This window comes from Penaeus monodon, chromosome 17 (genome assembly GCF_015228065.2).
Source record: "Penaeus monodon isolate SGIC_2016 chromosome 17, NSTDA_Pmon_1, whole genome shotgun sequence".
Lineage (NCBI taxonomy): Eukaryota > Metazoa > Arthropoda > Malacostraca > Decapoda > Penaeidae > Penaeus > Penaeus monodon.
In genome coordinates this window covers 5,833,139-5,848,138 of record NC_051402.1, presented here as the reverse complement: position 1 = coordinate 5,848,138, position 15,000 = coordinate 5,833,139, and the positions used below count along the sequence as shown (strand labels likewise).

The following is a 15,000-nucleotide window of genomic DNA, read 5'->3' as shown; positions in this document are numbered from 1 at the left end:
TGTGCACAGCCACTGAATGTGGTCTGCAGGTGTGTATGATATGGCACATATGATGGTTTGTATATATATATGTGTGTATATATATATGAGTGTATCAGAAATGTATATATTTAAATTTAGCATGCTTTTGCCTTTACAAAGTTGCATAGCATGGTAATCTTGGAAAGATAGTGACTGCATATTGAGTTCTTAAAAAATATGCATACAAAAATAGTAAGTGATTATTGTAAATGTTTTCTGCTGCACTGATGAAAATATGATAATCTAAAGAAATATGTTGTTTTATGGAGAAATAAGCATAATGAAGACAGCAGTTTTCATATAGAAGTGAGAGAGAGAGAAGGGGAAAGAGAGAAAGAAAGAAAGAGAATGAGATTCAAGGCACTTGCATGTCCTAGCTTCATGGATGGGACCAGCTTATGGCATGCAAGCTTCAGAGATGTGTGGGAAGTTGGAATGACAGTACTTTTTTTTTTTTTTTTTTTTTTTTTTTTTTTTTTTTTTTTTTTGTTCTCTTCTTTTAGATCTTGAATGTCAGACGTCTCATTATGGTAGGCTGTCATTGTTCACCTTGAATTAGAGTCTGTGGCAGGTGCTTTGGCACAAATTATCACGTGCACTGGCATGCACTTGCTGAGCACAAATCCACCAAGAGAGGAATGGGAAAGGAATGATAAATAGAGAGGCAGAAACTAAAGTGAAATCTGAGTTGGGGTGGATGAACTGAGTAATTGAAAAAATGGAATAGTAAGTGAACAATTGAGGAAATTCCCCCTTAATCCCTTGCTTGTTGTTGTCGTAGGGGGGGCTTAGGAAAGGGAGACTGGGGCACTTGGACCTCAGCCCTTGCCTCAACTAATTTTGCATGGTCTTTTCTTCTCCCACTCTCCTCTCCTTCTCTTCATCATCCCCTTCTGTTCACTTCCTAAGGTGTGAGAGTCGTACTAGAAGGATGAAAGTCTGGCTTTGTATCAGGCATGAACAGCCTCTGGGAGCCATGGACCGGTATTCCCTTGGTTAATTGTCTAGCCCTCACCCCTCATGGGGACCCTGAGGGGTAGACCGTTTCCTCTCCCCATTTATTTCAGACTCACCATGGCCAATAATGAAGATGTTTTACCCATATTAGGGATTAAGCTTACCCCTTCATCAACTAGCCTATCAAAATTTGATTTCATTGGTTTCCTGACCACTGCCTTTCCTTTGACCACGGCTCTGACTGATACTAATACCCCCTCCTTGATGTTTGTGGTCAACCTTATCCAATTCCGAATTATCCGCCCATTTCATTACTCATCCCTCAGAATACACCCCTTCCTCTCTCCCAACATCCTCCACTCCATCTTCTACTGCACAGTCTTCATTGTCTACCTCCACTCCCCTTATTGCTACTCTTCATCCTTATTGTCTTCCTTGCAACAGTACTACCTCTCTCTATATCACCCCATTTTCCTCCCTCCCTCGTCCTTCTACTGCTTCCACCTCTACAAACCATTTGAGTACCCTTTTTGGCCAACCAAGTGGAATCAATTGTTTGTGATTCCCCAACAACCCTGCACTGTACCCTTCTTTTCAGCAATGTCTCCAAAAATAGGTGGGCAAAGTTTCCTTTTGCAGTCGTTCTGATCGTTCAAGCCTTATCACTGTTACATCTGAGTCCCAAGCTCATGCACTGTCTACCCTGACTGACTTAACTGGCAAACCTATTCCTGACCAACCTCACTCCTCCCTGAATACTCGTTCTGGAAATGTTTCCGTCTCTCCAACTGATTGTCCTGTCTATGACAAGGACTGGCCAGACTGTGAAAACGACTTGCTCGCATGCTTTATTGACTATGATGCAATGGCAGTCCAGTGCTACACTATTCCTCCCAGAGGCCAACATAAATCCTACACGAATATTGCCAAGATTAACTTTTGTAAACTTGACCACCCCGTGAAGTTTATATTGGTGGAGTGTCCTCCCCTGTCTGACCATATCGACCCTTCCCTGTCAATGTCAGAAATGTTGGTGTTTTGACCACCCAACCAAACACTATTGCTCCACAGCCCACTGCCCTCTATGTGCTCAACCTGGTCATGATCATTCAAATTGCTCTACTCAGTCACACACATGTGCCAGTTGTGGTGGCTCCCATAATGTATTTTATTTATGCTTCCCTGCCAACAAGCCTGAATCTGAGGTAGCAGTTCTCCAAACCAACCTATCTCTACTACCTTTCTCCCCCAATCAAATTCTTTTTCCAATCTAGATCCAAATACTCCAGTCTCTGCCATTTCCCCAGTGCCTACCCCTCCCCCTCCTTCTCACTCTACCTGTTGCACCAGACATTCTAAATGTTCCACTCCATCTTCTCCAACCACATCCTCTCCTACATCCACTTCTATCTCTGCTCCTCAGACATCCCTCTTCTACTTTCCATTTGACCTGATTGCCTTATACCTTTAACCCAATGCCGCCGGGAAAATGCTGTGCTCATTTTTTATTTCTTTTTGAAATATCTGTGCACATAGAGGGCTCTGCAAGTGCTTAGCCACAAAGGGGTCAATGAGTAGACCTTGAGACCTTACCTGATTTCACCTTTCCTTGAATGGGTGGGAAGTTTTTTTTTTACTTACTTACTTACTTACTTACTTACTTACTAATGGTATGAATGTCATTGGTGTTATTTTTATTATAGACATTATAATTACTATAATGTTACAGACAGTAACAGCAATATAAGATAACTTGGTAAATGTATAACCATCTATGTGTAAAAACAATTGATAAAGTAACTTACAGTTGGCATGGCATGTACATACATGCCATGCCCAGCAGCATTGGGTTAACCACATCCTTTTACAAATCCCCATTGTATTCCATTTGCTCCCCCTCTTATACCCTTTTCACTAACATTCTATCCTGCAGCATTCTATAACCTTTGACATCCAACACATCTTATCCTGATCATTAACTCATTTCCACCCTTTTCACCACAGTGTTTTACCATAGTGCTGTATGATCTTTTATGTCTAGCATATTTATTTCTTCTAACCATTAATCATTAACCATTAAAGAAATAAATGAATGAACGAGATTGTGAGTTAGAGAATGGAAGAGTAAGAGTTTGAGTGTGAAAGTGAATGGAAGTGTAAGTTTTCTGAGTAGGTAGTAAGTGTTAGTGTGGGTGCAAGTGCAAGTGTGTGTTTGTCAGTGTCAGTGTTAGTATGAGTGAGTGAGTGAGTGATGTAAGTATGTGTGTATGTGTGTGTGTGTGTGTGTGTGTGTGTGTGTGTGTGTGTGTGTCTGTGTGTGTGTGAGTTTGTCTGTGTGTGTGTGTGTTTGTCTGTGTGTGTGTGTGTGTGTGTGTGTGTGTGTGTGTGTGTGTGTGTGTGTGTATGTCTGTCTCTATGTCCTTGTGTGTGTATGTGTATATATATGTGTATGTGAGAGAAGATGAAAGAAAGAGAATTGAAAAGGAAATGAAAATGAAAAGAAAAAGAAAATGTATTTAAAATGGGAAAAGCAAGGCAGATAAAGAGAGAAAAAAAGATAAATAGACAGAAAATGAGAAAATAATTTTTAAAAATCATCAAAAGTGTTATACAGTAGTATAGAAGGATAAACAATTAGGCATTTTGTACAGTATGTAGCACTTTAGATAAAAACTAAGGTAAAAGACAATTACCCTTAAATTTGCATCTGTGATTAGATTTGCATTTAGCCAAAATTTTGACAGGCAGCATTCAACAGGGGCTTTGTCATGGCTTTTTATTCATTTATTTATCCATTTATTTGTGTATATCCTTTTGATACATAAATATCCAATTTCACTGAGCTTTTGTCTAATTCATTTTTTTCTTTAGTTTGACTGTATGGTACACAGTTTGAAGAGAAGGACAAGATTAATCCTACATTCAGAAAATCTTTGAGATTATTTTATTATTTTAGTTATATTCTTTTAATTAGACTACATATGACATTTTTGTTAAGGACAGTAGTGCAGGTAATAAGACCCTTGATAGCTTGCTATTGTATTTCATTAATGGGGAAATGTAACTGTGGGTCATGTCATCCCATGAGGTCCTATATATAACTGCAGAATATAAGACTCACTATCTGCCCATAGACCTGCATGAGCCGCAGCCATCCCTGCATCGAGGACGGCTTTTCTGGTGATGGGGGAGGAAGTGTGACCTCACAGCTTCCTCCACCACCTCCGTCAGGCATCAGCTCTTCAGTCTACCACACCCCGCCCACTACACCTCCTTGTACAATGTGCCATGTCCCTTATTCAGAGACTTCACTACCTTTCCGAGTCAAGATCACAAAGTGTGTGGTATGCAGGTAAGGTGAAAGCTATTGGTGCTTTGGGGTCACTGATGTGAAGAACTCTCATGAATTAGACAGTGGAATCTGTAGTTTCATTCTTCTTCCTTTTTTCTTTTCCTTCTTTTTTCTTTCAAACATTTAAGGACAGAAGAAAACGATTCTTTGTTCAGATTCATATATGATCATAGACACACCCGGATCCAACGGGTTAACAGAAAGTTCAGGATATATATTTCTTTTGTATGTAGACTATGATGATGGAACAGATGATATAAGAATTGATATTGTAGGTATTTCAAGGTCTTTTTTTTTTCTGCTTCCCTCAGAAAAGGAAAGGTGCCTGATGTTTTGTTCACTACTCTAGAGCCACCTGCAGGGATACCAATTACAGGTAAACCATACAGAATCTCTTTTTTCATATTTCAAACTGTCTGTATCTGTACTTGCATGTGCACACCCACACCCGTGCTCATACCCACAACTATGCTAATGCCCACACCCTAACCCCATGCTCACACCCACACCTATACTTACACCCACAGCCATACTAACATGCACTGTCACACACTCTCACACACATCTACAGTCTCACACACACTCATGCATACACACACACATAGCCTTGCACACACATGCACACACATGCACACACACATGCACACACACATGCACACACACACATGCACACACACACACACACACACACACACACACACACACACACACACACACACACACACACACACACACACACACACCCCCCACCTCACCTCTCTCTCTCTCTCTCTCTCTCTCTCTCTCTCTCTCTCTCTCTCTCTCTCTCTCTCTCTCTCTCTCTCTCTCTCTCTCTCTGTCTCTCTCCCCTCCCTCCCTCCCTCCCTCCCTCCCCTCCTCCCCCCGCTTACATAAATCTAATGTTAATATTTGTAGTATTACTAGATGTTGCAGATTCCATTAATGTATTTGTTTTCAGGGAGAGGTTGCCTGATCCAGGCTCGGGTAGCAAGGCCTAAGCGTGACTTGAAGGGAGAACTCAATGCAAAAGAAATCTCTGATTCATTGCCTTTTCTTGAATATGAATTACATAAGCAGCTAATGAACAAAATGAAGGTATGTGTTGTGTATATGTTTTCTTGTATAAGAATTTTTCTGCTGTGTTGCCCTCTTTTTTCTTTCTTTTCTTTCTATAGAGTCTATTGTAACAGAATAATATGTTAAAAGTCAAAGTTTTTTGGATTATTCATTTTATGAGGACATTCACAAGATGGAATAGTGCCAACATTTTTTATTAATCTATTTGTGAGACGTTCATTCTATTCCAGATCAAGGGCATGAATGCACTCTTTGGTCTGCGAGTGCGAGTAACAGTAGGAGAGCGCCTCATTGTAGGGGTAGCAACAGCAACAGCAGTGTTTCTGACTGCTCTTCAGCCACCACCAGTCCCAAGGGTAACATCTGCAAGCTCTTGCCGGGAGGAGGAAAGACGCAGAGTAGATGTACAGAAACTTCTTCTTAGTACAATAGCCAGAAACAAGGAATGTTATGGCACCAAGCACATCATCTCTGTGAGTGACATTTTAGTTAAATCACTTTTGTGTATTTATGTTTTTACAGGAAGTTTGAAGACATGTGAAGTGATAGGTATATGGTTTCATATAGTTATATGTTCAATAGAATTTCATGTTAATTTGTTTTATTATTTGGTGGTATGTAAATACTTCTACTTCTCTTTGTTTCTTTTAACTAGAGCAGCATATTGTAGGATTTTTGATTACATATTTAACATTGCATTGGTGCATCTCTTTCTGCAACTGAGAAGTAACTAAATGTATTTGCACAAGAAATATGTACAGAAATGTATGTTATTTTAACACAAAAATATTGATGAGGACAGTATTCTTTTATTGATTATATATTAAATGCAAGCAGAGAAAACAAATATAGCTTTCTCAGTTACGAGTTAAAGGTAAATACCTCTATACCAGACTGGGATCTGTAACCAAGATAAACTAGAATGTGGACTAGTTCTGAACTTCAAAGAAGAGTGAAGTTCTTTGAATGTTTCCACACATTTCTTTCCGATGTTTTAATTTAAACTAAAAGAGTTTTGATTGTAACTTAAAGTGTATGATCTTTGTAAACAGATTATAATATAAAATAATAGGATTTTCCTTTTGTGTTAGAGCTCAGTGCCTTTCTTCTCTTACTGAAATCCTTTCATGGTTAGTAGAGATCAATGACTCTTTTTCCTTTGCTCCTAAAGGATACCATGGGAGATGAGATGAATGGTGGTCGTGGATCAGATTCTGAGGACTCAGAAGATGACCTTCCTGAGATTGATCTTTCCTCAGGCAACAAAGACACCTGTGTTTTAGAGGTATGTTTTGCTTCATTCACTTATAGTAGATGTTGGGATGGATGCATCATAGTGGCTGATACTTTGGTTACAGAGGGTGCTTTTTAAGCTATATTACTTCTTCTATTGCAAATATGGGCAGTAGTCAGCCATACACATATTCATATTTATTTAGATAAATTATTCTTTTAACCCATGAACTGTAGTTTTCTTTATTACACAACCCCGGGGGGGGGGGGGAAGTTGATAACAAAAAAATATATATATCTTTAGCTTGAGGATTAGCATTCAAGTACTTCTGGTTAAAAAAGAAACCTAAGTCTTTTAAAAACATTAAAAGTCACTCATATACCCTGATCCATTTTTAACTTTTTAGAAATTGATAAACAAAACAAAAAGCAGAGAGAGAGAGAGAGAGAGAGAGAGAGAGAGAGAGAGAGAGAGAGAGAGAGAGAGAGAGAGAGAGAGGGAGAGAGAGAGAGAGAAAGGGAGAGAGAGAGAGAGAGGAGAGAGAGAGAGAGAGAGAGAGAGAGAAAGGGAGAGAGAGAGAGAGAGAGAGAGAGAGAGAGAGAGAAAGAGAGAGAGAGAGAGAGAGAGAGAGAAGAGAGAGAGAGAGAGAGAGAGAGAGAGAGTTACTCTCTCCTTTGTTTCTCTGCAAGTAAGATTATTGTGCTGTTTGTTGAGTGTAAATAAAAACTACTAAAAGGTGTGACAGGATAACAGTATACTTTTACAAAGTTACTCATGTGTCTGGGTAGCTCAGTGGTAATGCAGACCATCTTCTGGGATAGCCCACATTAGTGCAGGTTCAGGACACAAGAATGATTCCACTATTTCCAAATGCTAGTATTCCTGTAACAAGCAGGGCATGGGGAATGGGGTTACAGCAGCTGTAGTCAGTCATGATTTGTTTGCATATGGATGGAAAAGGGTGTAGGGGTGACACATGTGCTATAGTGCTTACACTGTTCCTTTGCTCTGTCATGCATTGATGACCTTTAGACTTTTCCTACTTCAGACTGGTGTTGGCTGTGGAATCATTATTGCTGAAGCATGTGGGTAGCTATTATTATACATCCAGCTTGAGAATGGTTAAAGTCGAATTGCTCATTTTTTGTCCTTTCTCTTTACATGAAGAAGAAAGCTTTTTCTTATGACTGCCTGCTAGTGAGTGTATATTCTTAAAAATGTATTGTGATAAAGTTCCTAGACAGAACTTTTTTTACATAGTATTTATTGTGTATGTTCATGGCCTGCTCTTGTATTTTTGTTCAGGTTTCATGTATAGAACAAGAGATGGAGTAAAAGTAAGGCAGGCAGTAATCTCCATCCTTGTGTTAGACTATGTTCTTCTTTTACCCCTCAGAGACAGTATGTTAAATGTTATCCAGGTGCAAACTTTATGACATAGACATAAAATTTGCTAATTTCAGATTGGATTTACTTTCACTTTGAGATTCAATGAAGTGGCTATCCTGATTGCCATTTAGTTTTATATGTGTTTTATTGTGTTTGTGCTTTTCTGTTTCCTGTAAATCATTTGCCTTGTAATCCCACATACCTGGTCCCAAGTCCAGGAGCTGTCTCTAGGCAGTGGGGAGAGGGAAGGCTACAGCAGACAAAAGCTTTGAGGGGTAAAGTTGGCAAAGCAATCCAGGTTTATGGTTAAAATCTGAGGAATGGTTGTAGACATTTGTGTGATTATATCTTCCCCCATGTTAATTTTCTTTTCTTTTTTATGTATTATTTAAATTCATGCCAATTTTCATTAATTATAGCTGGATGATATGGAAGATGCAGAGATGATTGGAATGCTGGTGGAAGGTTGTCAACCCGACCGTCTTGTGGCAGTGTCAACAGAGATTCCCCCAGGGGTTCCTAAAGAAAACATCGTGACCAATTTGCAGATGTTCACCAGGGTTTGGAGAGCAAAAGTTCCTGCCACAATGAATCATAGTACCTTCAATCAGTATTTTGACAAAATTCTACAGGTAAGGCAGGGAATATAAGTAAGACAGACAGACAGACAGACAGAGTCAGTTACACTGCCAGTCAGTCAAATCAGTCACTCAGTCTCTTAAACAGACAGACACAGACAGACAGTTACACAAAGAAAAGAGTGTTAGACTGATTCTAAAGTATAAGAATGTATGTGATCATTTAATATGTTTCAACCTTTTGTCTTTTGTAAGTATTCAAATGCCTGCCATTGTGCTTCAGAGTGTGTACTTCAAAGTCCGCAAACTGGCGCCCTGCATACTGGCAGGCATGCAAATCAATGTAGAGCTGCCAGAGGAAGATGAGTTACAAATTAGCCTTTTGGGAATGGTCCTTGGGGAGGGAAACCCAGCGCAGTCAGTACAAGGTGGTTCTCAGTCTGGGACTCTGGATGTGCCCTTCAAGAAGTCTAAGCAAGGTAAGAAAGACTTCTTGGCTACTAATATTTTGACTGTAACGCTTGCAGATTTTGTGCATTTGCTCTATTTTACTATATTCCCCTGAAAGGCTTTCCATCATTTGCTTTATATGATTCATATTGTCTTTATGTATTAATATGTCTGTGTTCCAGATGATGGGGAATTGATATTCAAAATGGAGGAACTTTTACCCTCCAGTGATGACAGTACAAAACATAAGCCTCCAGCTCACCCGGCCCAGAATCTTGTGATGTCCAAGCAGTCCTCTTCATCAATAACAACTGTGCCATCAGTGCCATCTATTTCATCGGTTGTATCCATGAGCTCCTCCACTTCCTCAGCGCGATCATCCACTAGATCCAGGAATGAACAGAAATATGTAACATATCATGTAAGTGGGTCCTTGCAAACTCCTGAGGCAGTTCTTGTGTGTCCTTCAATTAATTTGGATATTTTTGTCCTGCCAAGATTCAATCACAACATATGTCGTTGTAATTCACCATGTGCATATATAACCTGAACTTTTATATTCTTTAAGACTACGATAAGTCAATTATGACATCTGATAGCTTGTTTTACAAACACTACAGCAACCACCAAAAGAGAGATATGGAGTAGAAATCACTCCCTTGTCTCACATTCCTGGGGCTCGGATAGAAAGACATCTAGGAAACCTCAATTTCTTCTTCATTAGAGAATCTACTAGTATTAAGGAGGTAAGTATTTGATCATAGTGGTAATGGTTGTAAGAAGGAGTTCATAACCATGTGAAAAGAAGTGTATGATGTAAGTACACAAAGTAAGTCAGATATAAAATTAATAGTTATACTGAAAATATTGATTGTTTTTCCACTGCCCCAATATTTTTCTTTACAAATTTCCATGTTCCTCAAGACTGTCTGAGATATATTCCCACGATTAGTAATTATTGCAGGTACTTTGGGATTTTAAAATTGCCCTATACTTGTACATTTCCACACTGAAAAGTACCAATTACTGCAATAACCCCAAGTGTCTCTAGCAGTACTTGTCAAAAAAATGTTAGAGAGAAAAATGCAGTTGTATATTACTGCCAGTAATAGTGATCACACATAGGTTTTAGGTCAGTTTTCTGGCTATTTTTGTAAATAATATTCTTTTGTATTTAGAATTAAGGTGATTCTAAATTCTAAAAGTATGAGCAGTACTTCTATACTTTGTGAAATACTTTGAAAAAAGTACTCTTGTGAAGTAGCAGTATATCTAATCCATTTCTGTCAGGAACATATACTGTCTAATTTAGTTTTGTTTTGTGAATTGTCTATACACATAGAAGGCTCCACAAGTGCTCAGCCACCGAGGAATCAGTTACTAGGCCTACTTGACCTTATATAATTTTCCCATTCTTTGATTTTTTTTGTTACAATTCCTGCTACTGTGATTAACTGTTTTAACCAATAGTATTAAATTAAATCAGTATTGCAGAAAATTAAGAAAAGGGTAAATAGGTTTTATTGCTAGGACTGGTAATTGACTCCTTGGTGACAAAAATTGACTCCTTGATGACAAAGAACTTTTTGAGCCATCCATGGGTAAATGCAATAAATAAACTAAAACCACAGAGAATATGACATGTATGTATGTACCTTCTCTGATGGCAGTGGGTTTAGATTAATTGTTAACAGTAAAAGTCTGAATCATTGATTCTAATCTTTTAAATAACTTATTAAGATTAGATGTTTAAATCTCTCTTTAAAATAATTACTTCTAAAAAAGTTCATCATGCATTTTACTTTACATTAATTATGCTTATATTTTGGCAAATTAGAACTATAAGAAGTTACAATAGCAAGTTTATTCATTGTAAAGTTCAAAAGAAAAAAATATATATTGTATATCAATAATTATATTGTGAAGTGATTGATATGATGAGAATTATTTGTATTTTTATTAATATAAAACTTAAGAAAGATATTATTACATTGTCTTTACACTTATTGATAAATTTCTTGAAACAGTGTGGTGGTCTGAGTGGCTTCATGGGAAGCTTTGTGACTGAGGTCTTAGCCTTGGTGCGTGCCCATGTTGCAGCTTTGGGCGGTAATGCCATGATTGCTTACTTCATGTCAGAGTGTGTTTTGCTTCATAATCCTTACAAAAATCAGGTAAGATGGCATTTATTATTTCAGTTGTTCATGTCTTTATCACATGTTGCAATATATTATTTCCTTTCCTGCATGGTCTAATTTTTTATCATTCTAACATTTGCATAAATGTGAGTTTACTTCATGATGTGTAGACAGTAGTAAAGGTCTTGGAGTAGTGGCCACACTATGTCTTTCTTTTTTTTATAATTTAATAGTAGTAAAAGGAATGAAGTACATTAATTAAGAATGAAGGACAAATATACGTTTTACAAATTTCAGGGTCAATGTTTAATCAACGTTGGAGGTGACGTTGTTCAGGTTGTATACAGCGCAGCTACGGCACTCGCAGAGGCTTCAGCAGAAGAGTAACACGTAAATTACACGTGGCAAGCATCTGCTTACATATCGAATCCTTTGAGGTTATAGTGGATGCTAGAGAAATATTAACAGTAAGGTGTATGTGAAGTTTAAGAGTATATTAATTTGAAAACTAAAGTTTTGCTAATATTTGTTAAATATAAATGTTATGCAAGTGAAAATGAAATATTTATTTTTTTGCTATATTAAACATATTTGTGTTTCAAAATATATTTATTTTTTGTGACAATTATACAAATATAAAGGAATAACTATTGTCATAACAAATTGGTTTCTAAACAATGAAAATAATTTTCAGTCATGTTACAATGGTCAGAGCAACTGAATATGTTTTAGAGATAATGTTAAGATATGAAGTTGATATATGATGATAGTCTTCTAAGATGTACAGATTTAATGTTAACAGCTACAGATATATTAAAAATATGTCTCACATATTACTTGAAATTCATTTTTAAACATAAAAGTTGTAAACAGTCCAATTGTAAATGAGTTATATGTATATATTTGAATTGTTGTGCATGTGTAAGTATTATACACATCTGTATATATTACTGTTTTCCTATTTTAATAATATTTCTTACTTAAATTGGTTGATACTAACATGCTGAGAGACTAATAAAGTTCTCTATATCTTAGATGCTTCCAGAGTGGGATTAGAGCATTGACTTGAAAAAATAAAATGCCAACATATGCATTAATGTAAATGCGGGATAATTGTAGAATTTATTACAAAGCTGAATGAAATAATTTTTGAGAAACTTGCACATGATTGTCGAGTAGTGAAGTGATGGATTTAAGCATCGCTTAGTATGCATCATAATTTGTCCTTGTGAACATGCCGTAAATGTGATAGAATGTTCAGTAAGGTATCCCTTACTCATTCCTTACTCATGTCCCAACGAATGTAATAAGCATGTGCTGGGTATGCACATAAACCTACACATTCATAAATAGTCTGATACATTTTCCTAACTTCTGTTGTGTATATATTATTTACTGTCCAATGACTGTTAATTATTTAAATTTGCAACTGTATCCTTATATCAAGTGTTTTTTTGTTTTACAAAGATTTTTTCATACTGTAAAGATTAGATGAAGGTATAAAGATTTATTTGTGATATTTCCTGGCTTAATTTAAGGGAGACATGACATACTGCATCCCTTGTCAAGAACATGGAAATAGTCACTGTAAATTATTCTTACCGTAGTGACTTATTGAGGGATTAGAATGCTAGTGATTTGATACCCATTTTGTAATTATGTAATACCCCTCTGTATGGGATGATTATTGTGGACATGATACTGTGATATTCTCATAGAATACATATTGTATAGCAAGTGTGGAGCAAACACTGGATTTAGGGGTTTCATCCATTTTACATAGATAAATATTGGAAGGAATTGTAATATATAAAATTTTCTGGAAACTTGGTAATGTGCCTATGATCTAGCTATAGAAAGAGAAAATTTCTTTGGTATTTGAGATTATTTGCTGATCTGAACCTGAATATTTTGTGGCATTGAAAAATGTAAATGTTTTGGGTAATGTATAGCATAGACTGACTTCTTGTATATAGAGTATTTTCACATTTTGTATTTTTATGATAGCATAGATCCATCTAATGCAATTAGAAGTTGTTAAGATATGTTATTATAGTACCACGTCAATAACTACTCAGTGCCATTCTTTTGCATATTACCCATAAAATAGTGGTGGTGGTGGGAACATGATGAGTTACATCACTCTCTTTGGTTGTATATAACATTAAACAGAATCTCGTCTTTATGGATCTACAAGGCTTTTTAGCCCTTTGTCCAGTTAACTATTTCCTTTAATGTGGATATTATATATTCACTCATGTCATAAAGGGTGGAAACATTTATGCTGGTCTATATTGCCAGCTTTAAATTACCATATTTTATTGCTGCTCTAGACTATATTTAGTATAAAGTTATATTTAAACTCTTCTATCAACATCTTTCAAGATATTTATGCAATTAAATCAGTATGCTCTGTGCAACATCTTGGGTCTGTTTCAACGATTACTTGGCCATACTATATGTTATGCTCAGCAAAATCTGTCTTCATTTCTTTGTGGTGTTAATACCAAGAAAGCAATATAGCAAGTAGATGATTTAAAATAACTAGAATTTTTGCTCAATTTATCTACTGATGTTTCTTGTTACACATCGACATCTGAATCTTCATCAGTATGTGTGTATTTCTTGTCTCATATCCCTTATCCGTACTGGATAACCAACCAGGCCCAGGCTTACACCTGCTTTCACACTATGTAATCACATGCATATCTATGTGCATGGTGTACACATGCATACACGCACGCGCACACGCACACGCACACGCACACGCACACGCACACGCACACGCACACGCACACGCACACGCACACGCACACACACACACACACACACACACACACACACACACACACACACACACACACACACACACACACACACACAAACACACACATATATATACAAGTGAACTCATCCATCCTTGCACATTTACATTACACATATGTTATTCTGATAAAAATATGCAACTACCCCCCCTTCCCTCTTCACATATACAAGCATGCGTATGTGCACTTGCATACATATATACACACTCCTACAGGCTCACTCACACACCATTCACATACAAGATATGCAGCTTTATTTATTAATGTAAAGAGATTTGATTATCCCAGTAATTTCAATAATGTAAAGGTGCTCCATAATATCTTCATAATGCTCACAGTGACCATTTTGCTGAGTAAGATTATATAGTATGTAGCATATTTCTCTGGTATTAATGTAGTAGAATAAAATTACCAGTCGTTTTGGTGACTGAATAGCTCATTGTGTCTTCTATTTTAGAATAATAAAGGTTAGGAAAATGTAAAATGTTAGTAAAATCATTTCCATACATGGTATATGTTGATTTCATAATTATTATTTTTTCTCTGCTGTATATTAAAAAAGAAAATTGTTTGCATTCTATATTTATTTTTTGATGGTGGAAAATATTTTTATGAACCTTTGTGCAAAATTGAAGTAAATCATTATGAAAGAACTATTGCTATGGCTCGTGTATGTATATGAAGTTGTGTGAAATGGGAAATATTAAATTATAGAATAGTCATAACATATATATTGGTATTATAGTATATGACTATATTGGAACCAAATTATATGAGCATCATTATAAAAATTCAGTGCAGATGTACTGCTTAAGTATAGTAGCTTAAGGTTATAATGGGAATTTTATAGATTGGTCAGAGAGATCATTATTTATTTTTTGTAATGTTATAAGCACTTTCAGGTTCAATGACACTTGTTTAATCTTTTAGAAAATTGCAGTGAATTCCAAACAGAAAGGCAAATACAAGAATACAGAAA

General features: G+C 36.6%; 1 protein-coding gene across 2 annotated transcripts in view; it reads left to right on the top strand.

Annotated features, from left to right (window-relative positions):
• LOC119583508 overlaps positions 1–15,000 on the top strand; it is a gene marked incomplete at its 5' end in the record, with an annotated part of 24,410 nt that overhangs the window by 8,514 nt on the left and 896 nt on the right. For both annotated transcript variants that reach the window (XM_037932033.1, XM_037932032.1), the window contains 11 exon segments: positions 4,113–4,330; positions 4,642–4,706; positions 5,289–5,425; positions 5,638–5,880; positions 6,579–6,692; positions 8,450–8,662; positions 8,892–9,087; positions 9,241–9,479; positions 9,679–9,804; positions 11,086–11,232; positions 11,494–15,000. The exon segment at positions 11,494–15,000 is cut by the window's right edge and continues 896 nt beyond it. In XM_037932033.1, the coding sequence (XP_037787961.1) occupies positions 4,113–4,330; positions 4,642–4,706; positions 5,289–5,425; positions 5,638–5,880; positions 6,579–6,692; positions 8,450–8,662; positions 8,892–9,087; positions 9,241–9,479; positions 9,679–9,804; positions 11,086–11,232; positions 11,494–11,583 (1,788 nt within the window).